The following is a 22,203-nucleotide window of genomic DNA, read 5'->3' as shown; positions in this document are numbered from 1 at the left end:
TTTATTTTTTGTATTTATCAATTCTTATCTGGCATTGCACTTGAGTATGTTCAGTAGCACCATGGTTATAAACTGTAGTGATGATAGGCAATTTCCTTTGAAAATGCCTATATATCTACCGCTATCAGATGTCTTCCAGCTGTCATTCTCCATGTTCTTTTGTTTACTCCATGAAGTTGATAATTTTGTCAAATATTATGTCCATAAGCATTCATGCTTGATGGATTTTGTTATGGGATTCCTTTAAGCCAATCCATTGCTATGTTCTTTTTTTCTGCTTTTTACCTTTTAAATCCCTCCACCTGCAAGAAAAAGCCAGAAAGCAACATTTGAGCATAGATATTAAACGTTTGTTAATAAAGCAATATTCCTAAGTAGGACTATTTTTTTTTTTTTTATGTGAAAATAAAAACAATCATTGAATTCAAGTAAGAAATAGTTCATAAAATGTCTTTTTGCAAAACTATATACAAATTATTTCGCCTATCTTTTTCCAATAGCCACTCATAACCCTGAAATATAAAGAGTGCAATGATTTTGTGTAACTTTACTCTGAAAACACCAACTCTGCATATGTTTTAGTTTTAATGTCTCCACATTAGATGCAATCAAGATCTTGATATTTAACTTGGTGGGGAAAGGTAATTCACCTAGGGCTGCTATACTTTAAATTAACTCAAGTACTCATTTACAATTTACACCAGGTGAGATAAGTTATAGCAATCTATAATATAAAGGGCAGTTGTTTACTTTGGGTAGTTTTAAGAGATCAAGGGAGCTAATTCCGTCTTGGAGCTAACACTTGATTTCATTATGATTTAAATTTATATCTGAGGGCTATTTTAAGAATAGATGCTGGTCCCATTATGGCTGCTATCTGTATTTCATGTCAGCTTGATCTTCCAGGGATTGTTTCTAAGTATTAAGATTTTTTTTTTTCGATTAGACCAGTTGCTCCTATCACAACTGATATAATGTTGTTGTTGTTGCTTTTTGTTTGTTTTTTTGTTTGTTTTTTTTAGACTGTCATTTTGAAATCATTCTTTAGGTTCTGATATTTTTTTAAAATCTTTTTCCTGTTCAGCTCTATTAAGGCTAAGTACGGGCAATAATGGCCAATAAAAAAAATAGGGGGCATAGTTTTGAAGGCTGGTTTATCATAATTTTCTTGTAAGTTTCCAACTATTGTATTTGAAAGATTAAACCTAAAAGGAAAATGTTTGTGCACCTGAAAAAAAGAAAATTATAATGAAAAATGTTTTCACAGCGACATTCGAAAGCTAACAAATTCAGCTAAATTTTGAAGTTAAATAAATTCATTGTAAAAAATCCTTTGAAAGAAACATTTTCTGGGTCTATTTCAAAGATAATTAGTTAACTAAAGTTCTAAGATATTGAATTCAATAAAAAAAATTTAAAAAAAACAAAAAAAAAAACTTTGCTTGATTAGCTCCCAAAAGAGAGATTTTGGCTCACACGATCAAAACAAATGAAAAATCGTCTAAGTATGGATTCTACGGAAGCCCAAATTGTCAAAGTCAAAAAGCTGTTTGGAAATGGTATCATGTAGTTGAAGGGAGGGAGGTAGGGGGGGGTACATTTCCCCCCCCCTCAGTTGTACACTCTTATCGTGAACGTTTGTAGAATTTTTAATATTTTTTTATTTATTTTTCTGTGTTCCTGCTTTTAAATAAAAAAATATTTTTCAAAATTATATAAAAAATTGTCACATCAAAAGTTTCACATTCATTCAAGCGAGGAAAATATTAGAATCTTATATATAAAACTTATGCAAAACATAATCTAAAAATAAATAAGTAGAAATATTTTTTGTGATTATAATTTTTTTTGTGTGTGAAAATGTTGAATAAACAAGGTTTAATTCAATGATAATATTGGTAGTTTGAGAAATTAATTTTTCTTCAAGTTATATCTGATTCATTAATACAGAGTTAGGGTCTTTTTTTTTTTTTTTTTTTTTTTGTAATGTTCCTGAAAAAAATTTTTTTTTTATCAAAGAATGAGAGTTAAATATAGAAATGTTGTTATGATTTGAATAAAATAAAATATGCATTAAATGCGCTTGAAACCAAATCACAACATAATATTAGGAAAATAAACAAATATTTTACTTGTTTGAAATTTATCACAAATATATTTCGCAGGTAGCCTTCATTTTCAGTGTGTTCTTTGATTTTTTTTTTTTTCTTCTTTCTTGCCATGTTGTTAATTTGGAGAAAGGAGTCTGTATAGAGCTGCGCGTTGTATCTGGCGGTTGTATTTTGAATTGTTTGAACTGTGCGCAGGTAACGCGATAATAACGTCAAAGAATGAGAGCTCAATATAGAAACGTTGTTTTAATTTGAATAAAATAAAATATGCATCAAATGCGCTTGAAACCAAATCACAACGTAATATTAGGAAAATAAACAAATATTTTACTTGTTTGAATTTATCACAAATATATTTCGAAGGTAGCTTTCATCTTCAGTGTATTCTTTGTTTTTTGGGGTTTTTTTTCTTTTTCTTCTTTCTTGCCATGTTGTTAATTTGGAGAAAAAATTTTTTTATACAATGCTTTATTTAAAAAAAAAAAAAAAATAAAAAAAAATAAATTTTTTTTTTTTTTTTTTTTTAACTACTGAAGACCATAACTTTAGTGAAGGTGTTTTTTGTTTAAACAAAATAATAAATTTCCACTAAGATTTAAATAAAACTAATAGGTTCATTATATTCTGTGATCATTATTTCATAAATGCTGAAAGTTTCATTAAAATTGGCTAATTTCCTGATTTTTAGTGAATTTTTAAGTAAAGCGAGAAGTCAAAATGTTCATACACTAAGCATCAGCTATTTATTTTGCACGTACCGAATTAAGGCCATAGTCATTTGGGACAGTGACATCAATAATTAGTGCAGTTCTTTCAGACATGTTCCATATTACAATGTATGGTTTAATGACCTTGTCTTTTATGTATCTGCATGTATGTATGTCTTTGCCATAGAACACTGTGACCTTTCCGTCATCAAGGATGATTCATGCTCCCAGATGTTTGATATGTCAAGCTGCATCTCCACAGATCTTCTAATGGAGGTATTTACATACTTTGTTGTGGCAGACAATGTAAAGTCCATCTGCCAATAAAGTTTGGCATCCAGGCATTAGGTGGCTCGGGCTTTCAATTGCTGAGTAGCAGAACCTGCACTCACCATTTGTTTTTTTTTTTATTCAATTTTCATCCCAAATAAGCCACAGTGCCACTTTGAAGTAGGGGGCTACTATCAGGGACATAAGTTGCAGGGGTATTATGAAGGGAAATGAGTAGCAAGATGTCTGTTCACATTATACTTGAACTTCTGCATGTCAGTACAGTTGGGAAAGCAGAATCTCAGAAAAAGTTATAAAGTCTAGCAGTTCTGGAGAAGAAACTATTGGAGTAAACGGCTTTCTCACACTTTGGGATCTTTACTGTGAAGGGGTGGGATTTGATTGCTTGTCAGGTTTGTTGGGGGTATTCACGTCGAGGGAGTACAAGTGCTTGTAGTTCATTAGCGCATTCACCATTAAAGTACTTGTAGAACAGGTAAAGGGATCCAACATTTCATTGATGGCACAGAGGCTGAAGCCTACATGACAGTTCAGGACCTATCAGGTTGGTGACTCTTTTGAATCTTGTCCAGAAGTGAGACAAGTAGCAGATGCACCAGCCCAAATGTGACATCGGCGAATGGTGGCCTTATAGAGGTACAGGGTACTCTCAGGCGTAAGTAGTTTTCTAGCATGGTAGAGAGAGCCTACCTTCTTTGCAGCAACCTTGGCAATGTTCTCAATGTATCTATTCCAGTTCATGTTCCCTGTAAACATTAGGCTGAGGAGTTTAAAGGAAGTATTTTTGAGTAATGTGTTCTTGGCCATTACTATTGGTGGTAGAGAAGGTTTCTTGTAATTATTGAAGGAAACAAGCTTAGTCTTGGCAGCATTGAATGTGACCATCCATTTTTGTCCCCATTCCACTATAGATTGGAGATTTTCCTCTAGTGTTTCTGCCATTTCCTTAGATATGTGTTCATTTATTTGTAGGCCAGCCATTATTTTAATCTATTTGTGAGTAAGTCTCCCACTCTTGAGCAATTCAAGTAAGGCATCCCTATCTCTATACTCCTTTTTAAGTTCTTCTAGAAACTTCCCTGCTGGTTCTATCCTTGTTTTCTTGTTGTCTGTGTTTGTTTGTATGTCTAGCTAAAAGACAAAGCAGATAACCACAAAGTTGGTATTTTCTTGATTGGCATTAATCTGGATAAATAATATAAGATTTAGAAAAAAATTAATTTTTTTACCCTAAATTGGCACAGATTTAGTTGCAGGAAGCGGATCAATTTTTCAGCCAGATTATATACTAAATAAAGGGAAATAACTTTTTTTTTTATCAATAATGTTTATTCACTTAAGCTGTTAAGCTGGAGGAATTTATAAAAACAAGTTATCTGTGTGTATGTCCAGAAAAAGAATTGGTTGGGCCAAGAAGAAAGAGGGAAGAGGCAGGGGGAAACCAGTGAAGGAAGAGATGGTAAGAGAGATAGAAATTTTAATAGAAATATGTTATACTTTTGCCCGGGCAACGCGGGTAGCTCGGCTAGTAATCTTATAACTCATATTTCTTGTGTTTATGTACTTTATTTAACCCTTTGATCTCTAGTGTTCGCTGGGATGGCAAGGTATTCTGATACTTTTAGCATCGTCCCATCATATATAAACTACATATTCTCTGCTGCGACCCTGTTCCCTCTGGAGTATATGATCTGTTTTCGTTGTTTTGTTTGTTGTCACTTGAAAAATATTCAAGAGTACAATGGTTAAAATATGAACACAACACCAAAGATGAGCAAGTTATAAATTCAATGTTTAATTTTTTTAATTAAACTGGCATGTTTTATGCTCCCCCAAAAGATGAAGCTTGTACTTCTCCAATAATTTCACCTTTTTGATCTTCAAATTTCTTGACAAACAGGCTTATACAGACATTTTCTCATTAAAAAATCTTCATTGGTGTTTTAGAATATTTGAGGTGGTGATTGGTAAAGTTGGCTTATTTGGACTACTGTTTTTGTCTTAAATGTCGTTATCACAATATCTCGGCCAATGTAATGTCCAAATTTAAGGTACAACTTGTCAAACTTGGATAATCTTTGTGCCTGATCATAACTGAGGTGATGATAAAAATCTAAACATTTGGTTTAATTAAAGAGTTCAGTTCAAAATTTTGTCTAGATTTTCAAATTTGACAAGATGCATATCGGCCAAAACATTGTGAGAATAATGTATAAGATAAGAAGATTAGCTCAAAAATCTTCAGGGTTGTTATTTTTATTTTTTTATTTTTTTAAGCTGGAGATGAGGCATCCTGCTGGATAGCAGACATTCACTATCTCATACGTCCCAATTTAAAGATTGTTTTATGATTTTAGTTGTTCCTTTAAGGGCAATTGTTTGTATTGCTCTTGCACCTGGTTCCCCAGGTATATATTTGTCTAAAACTCTTTCCTATGAGTTCCGTTGCTCCTATAATTACTGGGAATGATGATTTTCCTAAGGTTCCAGTTTCTTTTTATGTCCTACATAAGACATTGATATTTCATTATCTTTTTCCCCTCAGCTTTGTTTAATCCAACCTCATTACTTCTTCTAAGGTTGCTTTTTTCTCCTCCTTGTTATAGCTTTGTTTAATGTAATTGTTAGTGTTATAGACTCATTTTTGTTTAAACTTGATAATCATAGAAGAAAACATTGTTTAAGCGTGTTCTTTACTATGTTTTTATTTTTCTATTCAAAAATTAATTTCTAACCTTTCATTTATTCAGATCAAGCCCGGCTTGGTGTGTGGATTTTAGATGGAGATACGCATCATACAAACTTACTAAAATATGCGCTCACGGAGGAGAACTTTGCTCACACCCTTGTACTTTTGGTTGTATCCATGGCACAGCCTTGGAATATTATGGACTCGTTACAAAAATGGATTACAGTACTCAGACAACACATTGAGAAGTTAAAGATTCCAAAAGACACATTACGAGCATATGAACAAAGCCGTAAGTAGTTTTCAGTATTTCATGTATTATCAACTTGTGATTCAATGCTTTCTATTTAAAGAAATTAAAAAAAAAATATATAATAATAAAAAATAAAAAAAAAAAAAAACTGTGCCAAGTTTTTGTTCATTTCTTTTTAATAACTTCTTTTTTGTATTTTTACCACCTGCAAAAAAAAAGTCTTGCTTGTGGCAAGATATAAATATGAAGAAATGAGCTAAAAATGCTTCTGTATAGATAAAATATAATTATAATTGCAAAACAATTTTTTATTTTTTTTTAGTGTCACTTTTTAATGAAAAATCTATTTTGATAAAAGTAATATAAAGTTGACTTTTTTTCTTTTACAATTTTTGAAGTATTTTTGATAAGTAAACATCTTTCTTTTATGTCTTTATTTCTTACAGTTGCGAAAGGTAAGAAATATTATGATACTGGGATAATCTTTGTTATATAAAGGTTTTTTTTTATATCAAAGCATCTTTCATTAAAGATAATAGACTTTTTTTACTATTTAATGTGTTAATAATTTTGTCAAAATTCTAACTTATGATCATAAGCAGTTGTATGCAGAAGGTGGGGGGGGGTGCATTCAATCCTAGGCAAACCATCTCCCTTATATTTTTTGGTAGTATAACATATTTTGAGTTTTTATGGCAAACAACCAAGGAGTTGACTCTGAGTACCACCTGGCCTTTGCATGCCACTGAACATAAGCCAGACTTCTGGCTAGGATCAAGGTGTAATATCTGTCTGGGAATAAGTCTTTCTAGACTGAGGGAATTTTTTATTTTTGTTTCAGTCCAAAGTGTGGCTTTTTAAAAAGAAATTTATTTATTTATTTTATTTTTTTTTTTTTTTTAGAACTCTATTTTTGTCTACATAAAAAAAATCATTTTTAAATCTACTTATAAAGGCAAGCAAGTAGTAAATACAGTTAATAAATTAAAAAAAAAAAAATCAGACTTCATTTGATTAAATTTAATATTTTGTTCTTCTGAAGGATTCATGAACATAGAATCATATCAAGTATGGAAAAACACCAGTGAAAGATCCTTTGCAACATTGGTGTTTGAATATTTCTCAAAGCAACTGATCACTATTTAAAATGAATAAACGCATAGTATTTTATGTGTACTCAATCGCTATACCCATACAAAATTAGAGTTAAGACATGCTAGTTAACATAGGTAGTGATGTAGATTTTAACATTAAACAAAACTTTACACATGGTTGTTTATAACAATCATGAAAACAATGAGTTTTCCCAGGTTTTATCGTCATGTCAGCGAGACTTTAGAATACGCCTCTGTAAAAAGTAAGTCTCTCAATGGGGCCACCTGTTGGCCATGGGTGGCGACCCATGAGGTCTTAGAACAGAACCATGGTGGTTTAAGGACTGGAAGTTAACACACCACTTTGGCTCTTACTTTGGCTAGACAGGAGAAGTCAGAGAGGATCAATTAGCAGATCATGCCAATCCCATGTTATATATATATATATATATATATATATATATAACCCACCCCAAACTTAAAATAATTATCTCCCACCCACTTAACATTATCCCCAAATATATAATAGCAAACGATGGCTAAAGGTCAATCAATTGGTAAGACTCTTCACATCTGCTTTGGCTAAACAAATTGATTTTAAATAATTTAGTCAACAGAAAGTGCTTGAGATTTTATTGACTAAAAGAGTATGTGTATCATGTAATCCCAACATAAGCAAGGCGAATGGGTTTCCCCCTTGCCATGCCCCAATTATGGACTCTGAGGCGGATAGGAAGCATGATAGATGAAAATGAATAAATAATTTATGGAAAACAAAAGTAAGAAACAGCCTTTTATGCACTGAATACCAGTAAAAAAAATCATTCAGATGTGTCTGATCTCTCCAGCTCAGAAGACGAGAAAATAAATAAAATATGGAAAAGCCTTACCAGCCACAAAAGAAATTTTCCAAGATTCCTGAATATTGAATTACTAGAAAAGAAAAAAAAAATGGTGAGTTATCACCATTCTTAATAGAAAAAATACTAAACAGAAGAACTCCTAAAACAATTAAAAAAAAAAGTAAATAAAATGATATACCCCACAGCAAAATAAACATAACAACCAACATCCAAGCAATTGTTATTAACACGACTCTATATAAAACAATGATGGCATGTTCTTTGTATATCCCACCAAATGATGACGTGGATAAAAATGATTTGAAAAATTTGATCAACCAATTACCTAAATCTTTTATCTTATTAAGGGATTTCAATAGTCGCAACATCACAGAGTAACTGATAAAAAGGACTTACTAGTTGAAACCTTTTCCAAAATCCATCCAATCAAAACCATAAAAAATTTATGAGAATTAAATAAAATGCTGAACAGCACAAACTAAATTTTAAATCGAAAAATCTAGATTACAATAAACTTAAATTAACCAAATTAAAAGATTCTATTAAGATCCCACAACATAGCCATAGGACCAGATGAAATCCATTATGAATTCTTGTGGCAACTCCCTAATCATTAAAATTACTAAGAACTTATAACAAATTAAGGACAGAAGGTGAATTGCTAGATTTATGGAGGCAACCCACAAGCAATCCTGAAACCAGGAAAAGACAATTCAAACCTGCAAAACTATAGACCGATCTCATTAACCAGCTGTTTGTGTAAAATAGTGGAGAGAATAATGACAGATTGGTTTGGTATCTTGAATCCAACTTTATCTCCAACCTACAATGTGGATTCCATAATAAAAGTACGACCGATCACCTAATCTTGAAAACAGTTATAAGGAAGCATTTTTCAGTAATGAGTACCTATCGGCAATCTTTTTCGATCTTGAAGGCTTATGACTCTACATAGAATTATGAAATAATGAGAAACTTGCATAATCTTGATTTAAAAGACAGACTCCCATAATTTATAAAGAGATTCTTATCTGGCCGCAAATTTAGGGTTCACATTGGATCCACTTGAACTAGGAGGAGAGTTTGTGAAGGAAGTGTACTATCCGTGATGCTAAAATGAACAGCATAGTAAAATGTTTGGACCCTGGCGTTGGGGGATCCTTATATGTAGATGATCTCCTAGTATATTGCAGATTAAAATATATATGTGCTATTGAACGCAAATTCCAACAATGCCTAAACAAAGTGGGCGAATGGGCAACGAAAACGGATATATACATACATTTCTGTCATAAGAGAAAACTTCACAACGACTCTACACTGAAACTCTGAATAACGATAATTTCTACCATAGATGAACGATAATAATGGCAGCCTCTAAGGTTTTCCTTGAGCTTAAGGAATAACCAAAAGTCACGAGGCGCAAGGTCTGAACTAAAGGGAGGGTGAGGAACTGTCTTTATGCGCATCGTGGCCAAATAGTCTGATCTTCTCTGAGCACCCTTGGGACAAACTTTTCATAAATTTTCCGCATCTTCAGTTCTTTGCAAATAATTGTGTGTACAGTTCCCACACTGATATCAAACTGTGCACTTATTGTCTCTGTAGACACAACGGTCCTTATCCATGAAATTCTTTATTTGGCCAATCAATTTTGGTGTTCTGACTTCCTTACTCTTCCCACACTTCATCATCCCTTATATACTCCCTGCTTTTCTTGAATCTCTTATGCTCATCAAAATCATGCAAGATAGTCCAAAAGCAGTCTGAAGCATTTCATACGTTTCTATGGCATTTTTTCTAAGTTTAAAACAATTTTATTGCATATCGTTCTTAAGTGTCCTCACATCCAGATTGCATTTTTGAAATTCACCAACTGTAACAATTAGGTTCTAGTGGGATGTATTCCAATGCCTGATGTAGCTGTTCATTTGAATCTGAAATCTTGAAAATTGGTCAGTCATCTCATAGTGTGTATAGTAAAAACATACTGAATTTTCAAGAGTCTACGACAATTTTAAATGCCTGTACCAAAAAGTCTGGAAATTTATTGAAGGCACCTTTTATTTATTTATTTATTTATTTTTTATTTTTTTTTTTTTACATGGAGGTCACCACTTATCAAGGCCCGAAGGCCACTCAGGGATAAGGGTTACTGAGTGTACAGTAATCAATGAGATAGTATTGTAGTAATCATTAGTGTGTGTGTGTGTGATATATATATATATATATATATATATTAGTAGAAATGGTAATTAATAAAAACTGAAGAAAGTGCTCAATACTGTTGTAGAGCAAATATGTGTTTTATTTTTTATTCCCGTATCTTTCTGTTAAGTTACATTATTGTTTCAGCTACCCGGCCGTTTTTTTTTTTTGGCCGTCTGTAGCTTCCTCAGACTTTTACAGAAATGTTCGTTATGATGGGATGAAAGAGTGAATGATGTCAAGGGATGGGTGTGAGAAGAGCGGAAAAAAGAGGAAGGGAACAAGGGGGAAAGGTGGGAGGGGGTGCTTGGTATGTCGGTAATGTTTTAGTTTTGGAGTTTAAGGACCTTGTGGGGGAGGGTCTGGGAAGTTCATTTCTGGTGTGGCTGAGGGCATAGGGATACATAGAGGGGGAAAGGGGATATGTGGGGGTAGGAGGAGGGGGGTTACTTTAAAATTAGTCTTAATATTAAAGTTTTTGGCGTCTCGTTGGTGAGATGATTTCTTGATAAGTATTTCTTGACCTGTTGGGTATTCACTTAGGTTCGGAGGCGGAGGGCTATGATTCGGCTTATTTATTTGGTTTTTATTTAATTGTTTGGAGAGGGTTAGCTAACGGCCGCGCATGCGAGCACACACACATATATATACACAGGGTGAGCCAAAAAAAAAAACAAAAGCTAAATGGAGGCCATCAAGAACATGCTGTATAAGGGGGGGAAAAAAAGGCCAAAGACCCTTGTATTTTGATGTGATGTTTTGAATATGATAAACTAGTTATGACCAAAGTTTCATTTCATTCGGACAAAACACTAAGAAACGAGGCCTAATTAGAGTTGGGGCTCTGTGTGTGTGTGTGTGTGTGTGTGTGTGTGTGTGTGTGTGTATTGTTCATTATAAAGTGGAGGATATATATGAATCTATCGAGCATTTACTGTTTACTTTTATTTGTTTTATTTTTATTATATATTTACATCTTCTGGACACGATTCTCTTTAAAAATATGTTTGATAAAAAAAAAAAAAGATTGGATATTTTACAAATTGTTTAAACTGAATATTTTTTTTAAAGTACTTTTGACATTTCTCATGACAAATAAAATTAAACAAAGATTAGTCGTAAAATGTGCATTTGCTTGTAATTTGTTTGAATAACTATAAATAAACGTATTACACATAAATATAAAAGAAATAGCCATTGGGTAATGAAAGCCAAAACAAAAAAGATTTAGCAATAAAAGTTGGTGCATTTTAATTACTATAAATAAAAGTAAACCAACGAAACAAATGGAAATAAATTCTGTATTTGCATTATTTCCTGTTCTCATTTTGGATCTTATTCTCACAACGTTTTGGCCGATATAACTTCCGACCTTTTGCAGGTTTGTTTTAACTCTAGAATCTGCATAGAATTTCAAACTAAACGCTTTGTAACAAAGTAGCAATATGTCTGAGCATACATAACTTATGATGACGTGTTGGTGGATTCACCAATGCATTAAACACAATAATAAAACGAGTTGCATGCAACACTGGGTACATTTTGTATTTGTAATTAATCGTCCACAAATAAAAATATTTCACTGTGTCCGCTTTTCTGATGTGCCAAGACAAGCAAGTACTTAAAGCTGAAATTCAGACCTGACAAGTGAAATTAAGATGTTTATAGTATTTTTCAACATTCAAGCTTTTTTATTTATTTTTTTATTTATGAGAATCTACATATTATGGTTACAGATTTCATTTACCAGAGTGCTCAACACATAAAGAAGGGGAAGATGGAGATGGCATGTGTACTTCTATAAAATGTCTGTACATATTTAAAGAGAAAACTGCCAGACTGATAAAGAGGAATAGTCACGTATACAGTAAAATAAAATATGCATCAAGTGCGTTTGAAAGCCAAATCACAATGTAATATAAGGAAAATAAACATTTTACTTGTTTGATATTTATCACAAATATATTTCAGAGGTATACTCCATCTTCAGTGTGTTTTGTTTTTCCTTTTCTTCTTCCTTGCCATGTTGTAAAGTTTGAGAAAGAAGTCTGTTTGTAAGGAGCCACGCGGAGTATACCTCTGAAGTATATTTGTGATAAATTTTAAAGAAGTAAAATGTTTATTTTCCTTATATTACGTTGTGATTTGGCTTTCAAGCGCACTTGATGCATATTTTATTCAAATTAAAACGTTTCTATATGAACTCTCATTCTTGACATGTATACAGTAGATTTTTTTTTTTTTTTTATTTGCTTTGAATAGAAACCTGTATAAAAGTCGGGGATAGGGGTGGTACCTTTCAAATTATCGTTTAATTAGTTTCACTGTTGACTCTAATGTAGTCTGTGTGTAAACAAGTTTCTCTCAGCATTTCCTGTTATACATGGTTACTTAAGCGATTAATCTTGCATGATAAACATGTTGAATTGTTTTACATCACTAGTTTCACCAAATATATATTTGAAGAGGGTGGTATTTTCTTTCTGTGTTGGGTGTCGGCAATTTGTGTGTGTGTGTATGTGTGTGTGTGTGTGTGATATATCGTGCTAAAATACAACTAACAATGCCATCCAGTAACACAAAAATGCTATATTTTCTCATTCTGCATCATCACAAACCAAAATACTTGTTGATTTGACACCTACTGCAGGTTTCATGTCAATTTTTCTGTCGGTTGACCTAGAGCTGCTGCAGCACTGGCAACTTGTGTTCTTTCATGACATCTATAATATATATATATATATATATATATATATATATATATATAATCTCTATATAATATTAAAACTCTGTTTAGTATATAATATTAAAAAAATTTAAATTTTCTAAATATTTGAAAACTAATCTTTTGTATTCACTATTATTGCTTTTTCAAACAAGATTTTTTAAGGTTAATTCTAATATTAATGTATTTGTTCTGGCTATATATATAATTTTTCTTGTAAATTAAAGAATATAGTTACAATTTTCTTTTAATAAAATATTAGTCGAATTTCACAAAACTTATCCTTGAACAAAATATAAATTTTAGGAGGTGCAAGGTTTGAGGGAAATTTCCAGTGGGGTGCAGACCAAAAATGAGAATTACTGCCCTAGACAGATGCGATGGTTTCAGACCCGACAAAATGACACTTTTTTTTTTTTTAGTTAGAAAATCATCAATGTGTCGTCACTTGATCCTTTTGCAGCATCAAGAACGGCAGAATCTCTCAATCCTAGCATCATATCACAATGCACAAATACAAGAAAAATAAACAAGTACAGCTCATTAATTAACCAATGTTTCAGAGAATTGCAGTTAAAACATATTTTCTGTTCCAATACTGTCAGATTTTGAGAGATTAAATGGATGCACCTGAAGAAAATCAAAGGTTATATTGTGTAATGATTCAGAACACGAAGACGAATGATAACCAATTAATAAAGCTTTATCCGTCTAGAACCACAAGTATGCATGCTGAAATAGAAGAATGAAAAATTGCTAAGCTTTTACACAAACTAACAATGCTAATATGACTTTCACCCCAAGTGGAAAGAGTTCAGGGAGGGGTTATGAAATGATATACAAAGGTTCTAGTTCAAGCACCTCTGTTCCTTAGATGATAGGGATGGACATGTTGTCTAAGGATGAGTTCTGATAAGTTCTTATCGAGTGTTGTATCGGCCTGTGAGGTTCCACAAGATTCTCCGATTCAAATAAGGCATCTGATTGTAGAGACGGAGTCTCTGGTGAGATAAAATCCTTAGTATTGGGTGCTATATCTTGTGGTTTTGGGGCAAGTTAACACCGCGACGTTGCTTCCTCCCTTCCAGTTGGAAGCCTAACATGGGCATATTGAGGGTTGCATTCTAGCAACTCAACTTTGTTGACGAAGGGGTCATACTTAGATGACTGTATTTTACGTTTCATCAGAGCTGGACCTGGATTTAAGTCAACTGAGAAGAGAGATACAGTTGTTGATTTCTGATTGTACTGGAATATTCGCTCATGAGGTGTCGCGTTAGTGGCAGTACACAATAACGAATGAATGGAATGCGAAGCATTGCGCAAACAACAAATCGGCAGTCTTTGCAACTTCAATGCCAGCAATATCGTTTTCCATAAAGTGGCATTTAATCGTTCTATCTGACCATTTCCCTGTGGATTATAGGCGGTTGTGCAGCTTGTTGCTATTCCTTTTTTATGCAAAAAAATCTGTTAGCTCCGTTGAAAGGAATAGATGGACTTCTGTCAGAGTGAATAAAGGAAGGCATGCCAAACAGCGGGAATAGTTGACAGAAAAAAAATTATGACTGTTTGTGAGGTCAGATCTTGATGAGGAAAGGAGAAGCGTGAATATTTGTCAGTAATTGTTAAGATATGTTTCGACTATTAGGTGGCAGGAAGCGTTTAAAGTGTTCAAATGATTTTATCATTTCGACAAGCTTAAAATTAGTGGGATGAAAAAACAAGTTTAATTCTGCACAGACGGAACAGTTCCCAATAGTTTATCAAACATTTTCGAGTGAGAGCTGATAGTTCAATTTTCCAGCATTCTACCTTTTCGTTCTTTATTTTGCTTGAATATTTCAGGTCCTACATGAAAGCTATGGAGCATTGGTCTGTAATGAGCTTAAAGACAGAACCGATGAGGTAGAGACAATTCGCATAATGCTCTTCTCATTAAATCTTATTCCATACTTCCTGGCAACATCAAAGAAATGATAAAGGTTTCATCATGTGCCATCATATTACAGCTGCATATATGTTATTAACACGTGCGAAAGTGTCGGCAACCTGCTCGTGTTAGATTTTCTGTTGATCATTGGAAACATGATACAATGTTTGTTATGCCAAATGGAATACGGCAGAATTGATATGGATTTCTACAGATTTCTTCAAAAGCTGTGAATTTCTTTTCTTGTATTCATGTTTGATGATGCACATTTTGCAAGTTCAGGGTAATAAAAACAGAATAGCAAGCAATTTTTTTAGTTCATCAATTTTTGGTAAAGGATAAGCATCAAGGTACATGAACTGGTTGATTATAGTTAATGACAAGATGCTTCTTGTGTCGATTGTTAGTGATTATTAGAACCTGTGCTCTCCAGGGAGAGCAAGAGGGTTTGATAACACCGGTTTTTTTTTTTTTTTTTTTTTTTTTTTTTTTCTTAGAAGGTCATGAATTTTGGATTGTATAAACTGCTGATGAATCGGTGAGTGTCTTCTGGATTTTGTAGCAATAGGCATAGGTGATAAATGTTCGAATCTTGGTGGAGAAACAAGATGGAACACCATTACGGCACATACAGAAAAGGGATTTTTGTGACCACCCCAAACCTTTTGAGTGTGGTTTGAGAAAATCATGGTCAAGTTAAATGTCTGAGCAAAGAGAAGAAAGGACTGAAAGTTTGAAATGCTGGTAGTTCAACCCTTTATATGCTAATGTTGCTTAGCAGTGACCTAATGTACCGCTTGATAAGGTTGTGGATGCCATTGATATCTTTCTGTGAAAAGTTTGTGTCAGTCAGTTGTACTTATGGATGATGTTTGATGATATATAGTTTTCTGAGCTACCAGTATCCACCAGAGCCTCTAGGATTATTCCATTCGCTGAAAGTTTAATTATGGCTTTTGACAGACAATCAGGTGATGCAGCAGTTACAACAGGTGTGATTAACAATTCACAAGCAGAAGTCACCTTCTAGGGAAGCCATTTGATTGGCAGAGTAGTGGAAATGTCTCGTTTTGTCACAGCTTCTACATACTGCATTTTTTTTTTTTTTTTTTTTTTTGAGGTTGTTGAATTGCCTAAAGGATCTGATCCATATAAGTTGCCATTGTGAAGAACACATTTTAAACTTTTGGAATTGTCAGTGAAAAGTTGTCAAACTTAAGAATAATACTGTTCGACATGAAGCTGCCATCGTAATATACTGTAGTTTTACTATCTGAAATATGCAAGAATTCAGTATGGCGTTTTCTATAGAAGGTTATGAGAGTTCCAGACTGAAGTAGATTTTTTTTTCTTTGAGTCTTGATGCTAAAAGTTCAGAAGATTCTTTGGAAAGGTTGAGATCTCTAGTCAGGTCATTTGAGAAAAAAGATGTGGTAGTGAAGGAGAGGGCATTTAATTTGTGGATGCCATAGATTACAGAAGAAACATTCCTTTCTCCGCCCCACTGCAGCCGGAACATTTTCGGAAGTTGAAGAAACCTCACGAATCATTAATGGTTCAGTGGTGTTGCCACATGGTGTGAGGTTAATATAAAATTTGGTTTGTTTCTGGGCCATTTCTAGAGAACAAGCTAAGTTGGAAGCGTCTTTCAAATTGTGTGTCCTTTCTAAAAGTTGTCGAATTGTATGAGAGTGAATGCCTGTTATGAGAGCATCACAAATTGCTTGGTCACAACGTTCTTCAACTATCATCCAAGTCGATGAAGCATCAAAGTTTGCACTAAAATCAACATTTCTTTTTTAAAATTATGTTTCAAAATATTCTCTGTAAATGCATTTTATTTAAAACTAGCGAGGGGTACTCGGCGTTGCCCGGGTGTTTGGGGGGGGGTAAAAAAAAAGTAAGTATGAGGATCAAACCCGAACCGTTGAGGCAAAGTTATAAATTAAAGTGTGAAAAAAAAAAATGTGCGATGTTAACCATTGCCCCACCGCAAGATGCTAATGGAAACACGTTTGAATTTATTTAATTAGTTGGATTTAGCAGGTGCACGTTTTAATGAGTTAATGAGGTCAACTTTGACTGCGGGATAGTATTCATTTACTGCTGAACGCTTTTTTTTCCCCACCCCCAAGATGTTATAGGAAAAAGACTAACCAACATGCGGCAAGCGACAAATATTGAATATTTATCTTCCCGAAATCGAGCAAATTAAATAGACAGGCGAGCTTCGTTGTTAACTGTGAGATATTACAATTTATATGTGATATAAAAAGTTTTAAAAAGTTGTGAGCCGACCGATCGCTTCTCTGAAAGAAGCCTTTTGTAGACACACAGAAAAAGCGAACACACACACATACATACATACATACATACATACATTTTCGCTTTTATATTTATAGAAGATATTTAATGTGATCATATAATACAGAAGAATAATTAATACTTGAAAACGTTCGATGTAAGACTGACCCCAAAAAGTGCTTTTTTTTTTCCTCTCCTCTTTTCCTTTCTCTAGAGTTCTGAAATTCCTAGGTTTCACCAATAATTAAAATCCCATTCTCCAAATAGATATCTAAAGGAATTTCGGTCTTCATATATATTCCTACATTAGATTAGCTGTAAATATAAACTATGATACTACACTGCCTCAGAAACCCTACCCCTCCCCCTTCAGAAATTCATCTTTGCCGGCTCCTTCCTACTTTTTTTTTTTTTTTTTTTTTTTACCCACTTACCAATCCCATTAACAACTCGCTCTATTCATCCCCAACACTATAATTGGTGCAATGCTTAGCCCCCCCCCCATACATGAGTTTTCAGAAGCATAAAGTCACCAAATAGTTATCATTACTTCGATAAACAAAATACTGATAAAATCTCATCCAATAAATGTTACCATGGCATTTATTGGGTGGGATTCTCTCATTATTTCATTTAATTTTCGATTTTTGAGTGATTACTGAGAGTCCGAAAACGTGATCCTCTCATGTCTGCAATTTTTTCTTGTTCTAACACATCACTCGGCACTACTTGTTTTTCAAACTAAATAAACACTTTAAAATAAGTTAAAACACTAGAAGCTTGGTAAAAGAGTAACTTAGCTTGCCTTTGATAAAATTTATTTCTTATATACTTGTTTTTTTACCATTTTATTTTGTTTTGTTTGTAGTACAAAATGTACTCAAAGTAGAGCACCTGTCGTAGTCTCAACTAAGTGTTAAAAATAATCTGTCGCTTGTGGACTATTTACAAAATAAATGAATTAAGATATCAACAACTTGAAACATAACTTTTTAGTGAAATTGAAAAAGTTGGTATTAAGTTCAAAATGGTTAATATATCATAAACCAAAACAATCAAATCAAACTCTTATGACCTGCTCTAGGGGCTCCACGCATCCTGGTGTGATTTCACATTAAGGTTCTGCTCTACTGATATTGACCCATAGCTGAGAGTTGGAGAGGAGATATGTTCATACCTTTCCCTAGATACAACTGACTTAACAAGCTCCAAAAGGAACTTTATTATTCTAGCTTACTAAGCAGCAGCAGATGTGAAACGGATTATGTGACAAAGATAACAAAGACAATTGTAATAAATCTCCTTTCATCCTCATGCAAGCATATGATATTATTGTATACCGATATATTATATAATGATACATATTGTACAAATAATATAACTCCCCTTAAAGGTTAAACTACTTGAAAAACACAATCTATGAGTGCATTAAATGATTTTGATCTGCTTATTCCTCTTTCCTCATCTTCAACTGTGAAAAACAAGGGAGGGGTGGGGGCTGTATAAAATAAGAGCGGAGGGGGTGAGAGGGGGGGGAGAAGGTACGTTAATGCAAATTAGAGCTAATTGTAGCATATTTTTTTATGATTATAATAAATATGAAAAAAAAAAACCCTCTTAGGTCAATGTTGATCAATTCTGTTTTACTATATTTAATGCTTATAATTTGTTCTATAAACATAGCATATAGAAATATGAGTATAGGTTAGAAAAAATACTGAACATTAATCACTCCTTTTGTATTTCTTGATTTTGTATTTTTACAAGAAAGCATTTTTATTTTAAAAGTGCCATCAAAACAGAATCAGAAAAGCTTGCAACTCGAACTCCACTAATCCATGCACAGTCAGACTTCCTGTTTTGGTTAAAAAAAATAATCAAACAAAATCAGCAAAAGTTTGCTCATTTTCATCTATATATTAATATGATAGCGTGTTATTTTGTGTGTCATGCTTACATTTTTTTTCTCCCGAGTGACTGGCATTTAATTATTATGACCTTCCATTTCTTGTAATAAATAAGTTTACCAAGAATTCTTCCTAAGTTTTGGTTTCGATAGTAGCTAAAGGAACGCTAGTTATGTAAACATTTTTTTTTCTAAAGTTTTGGTTTCGTTTTCGATTCTAGCTGATGCACCCAAGTTATGTTGATATATTTTTTATTTTTAAAATCACACCTTTATAAAATAAAAAAATCGATAGAAAATTGACCCTATAATAATATATGCAAAATCTGCATAAATTAAAATATCATATTTAAGTGTATTTTACGACTGGTCTACACCAGGTGTCCCTGCTAGCTTAGATAAATACTTTTGTAGTTTTAACAAAAGAGCAACAATAATTCAGGGCATCTTAATTTACGCTGAACTACCACAGAATGCCAACATCAATATATTACATATGAAAGAGTCTGCTGCGGAGTTTCCCCAGGTCCCATTAGTTTTATATAATTTCTTTTACACAAATAAGTATTCAATTACGTGGCTGAATTTCATGGTCGGCCATAGAATCTCTGATCTCTTCTTTCAAGCAACACCAGGGCAAGGGTAACTAGTTATTTGTAGAAAGTAATGTTAACTAAGAAGTTTGATAAAAATATTCATTTTTTTAAATGAATATTTTTATTAATTTGGGATCAATAAGAATTGGACTTTTGGTAAATTTTACAATTTTGATTGTTCTGAAAATATTCTTGCATTTCAGCGCTTTTGAACAGTGTATTGTCGATAGTAGCAGGCAACACACTTTAAGTTCTGTTTTAAAAGAAAAAAAAAGGTGAAACAAACACAGAACAAATGGAGTTTCAGGTTTTAGTGGTGGCGTAGGGTTTCAGATCCAAAGTGTAAATTTTTTTGCTTTTTTTTTTTTTAATTTCTATTTATGCTATATGGACATGTCAGAAAAATATTTGTGTGTGTGTGTGTATGTATATATATATGTATATATATATATATATATATATATATATATATATATTGGTGATATGTTGGTTCCCAAATGCCTCAAACCAAATTGATTCTCAAATAAATTTTTTGATAGACAATTTTCTTCCCTGCATGAATACATAAAATATAAATTTGTGGGTTTTTGCGGTGCATGTACAAAAAGAATTTGTGGGTTTCATGTTGGCATTTCTAGTTTTTTTGGTGTGACAGTGATGGATTCACACTTAAATCCATTCAACTTACAATTTCTCACATTTCTAAAAGAAAATAATATATAATTTGTACATGCTATTTCCGTTTACAGTTAAGAACAGTATTTTTTCTTTGAAAAGCTGAAAATGCAAAAATATGTGGGGATTTTTATTTCATTTTATTTTTTTTGTGCAGAATCGGTTGTTATTCATTATCAATTTTCTTGAAATTTTATCAGGATTTTTATTTTCTTTATTTTTATTTTTTTTACTTCTGACTCGTTCCAAGCCAGATACAACCATACAGAGTTGACAGGTTTTTTTAAAGACTCTTGAGGCAAGCAATAAAAGAACAAGGTCTAAAACAGACGATAAATCACAGAATTATTTTCAATTATTAAATTTTATTCAAGTTTTAACGTCGAGAAACTTTAAATTTTAATTTTAGAAAAAACAAAAAATGCAAGAATAATCCACTGAGAATGGAGTGCAGTCAGAAATGTTTTCATGCATTCATTCTCCCATAGATATAATAAATTACCCAATAAGCTGCATAGGAAAGCAATTCAAAGTGCAATTCATGTAGACTTGCCATCATTGCGATTGACTTGTGACATAGTGCATTGTCTTGGTGAGAGAACACTTTTTTTTCTCAATTTCTTTCAATGATGCTATATAATTGAGCTTTCTTTTCTAAAGGTAATGGACAGATAAAATTTCTTGCCCATCTCAAAATATAGAAAGGTCAAAACTTTGCCTGCTGATGTTTGCACCTTTAGTCGCTTTGGCCTACTTTCATCTGTTGTTGTTCACTTAGTGACTGCTGATTTTACTCTGAAGGAGATCTGTTTCATCCATTGTCAAATGCTGATGCAAAATTCCTTTTTGGCTCGTTCTCTCTTTTAGCAGTTAGTAGGTGGTCATTCTGACTCTTGTATGAGAAGTAGCGAAAATCTTCATTTAAAAGCTTCTTTTTTTTTTTTTTTTTTTTTTTTTTTTGCACTTCAATAAATATTAACTGTTTAATCACTTGACGTAAAAACTGACGAGGGAGTTTATCAGTTTAAGTTTCCATAATTTCTGTAAAATCTCAAGTGATCTTTCTTAGCATGAAAGCTTGTTTTTAAGCAATTTTTTTTTTCAAAGAAACTAGTCCATTTCTTGAGTGGTTTCCTTTTTTAGCTAAATATTTTTCCTATCGCAAGCCTGCCATTTGTAACCTGCAACAGTGTGCACATTTATGGTCATATAATTTTCGTGCTTTAACTTGAATAAAAACCTATCTCGATTGATAGTTTTTTTAGTTTAAAAACCGTTTGATTTTAGTATTTTTAATCATAGCAATAGTAATAGTCGCCTGGTATTACAAAAGTGCTTTATCCTAATTTTGATACAATTCTAACTTGTAGTTTTGAAACCTATAAGTGACCAACAATACAAATCAAATATAGATTTATTAAGTGTACATCTTTCCTCTTGTTTTGAATTTGACTACGAATTTTGCATGAATATAGATTAAAATAAACATTTGACAATCTAAAAAAAAATGGTGCTTGTTTGTTTATTTTTTTATTTTTTTTTACAACGCATTTGAAGTGAAAACATCAAGTACATACATGTCATGGCAAAATTAGTATAAATTCCAAAAATTACAAAAAATGATTGAGTGCTGGATGTATTTTTAACACCAGAATCTTCCACAACTACGTTCTGTTTAAAAAACGGCAGACCCTTAATTTAAGTCGAGGGTTATCTCCTTTGTTTGTCATACTGAATTGGTTGCACAACTTTTCCACATTAAAAACGTACGATAAAACTCTATAATTCAATAAATGCTATTTTTTATTGTATTTTTCTACTAGATCATTTTTATAAACTTTTAAAGTT

The 22,203-nt window shown here is 32.6% G+C and overlaps 1 protein-coding gene across 2 annotated transcripts in view; it reads left to right on the top strand.

Moving 5' to 3' along the window:
• Positions 1–22,203, top strand: part of LOC145246603 (cytoplasmic dynein 1 light intermediate chain 2-like) — a 151,341-nt gene that overhangs the window by 91,498 nt on the left and 37,640 nt on the right. For both annotated transcript variants that reach the window (XM_080108264.1, XM_080108265.1), the window contains exon 4: positions 5,860–6,090. In XM_080108264.1, coding sequence (XP_079964390.1) covers positions 5,860–6,090 — 231 coding nt within the window. The remainder of the gene's footprint in view (positions 1–5,859; positions 6,091–22,203) is intronic.

The sequence above is a fragment of the Euprymna scolopes genome, chromosome 24 (genome assembly GCF_053919585.1).
Source record: "Euprymna scolopes isolate OS-2025 chromosome 24, ASM5391958v1, whole genome shotgun sequence".
NCBI lineage: Eukaryota > Metazoa > Mollusca > Cephalopoda > Sepiida > Sepiolidae > Euprymna > Euprymna scolopes.
Note: the sequence above shows the minus strand (reverse complement) of the source record. Positions and strands in the feature narration are given on the sequence as shown.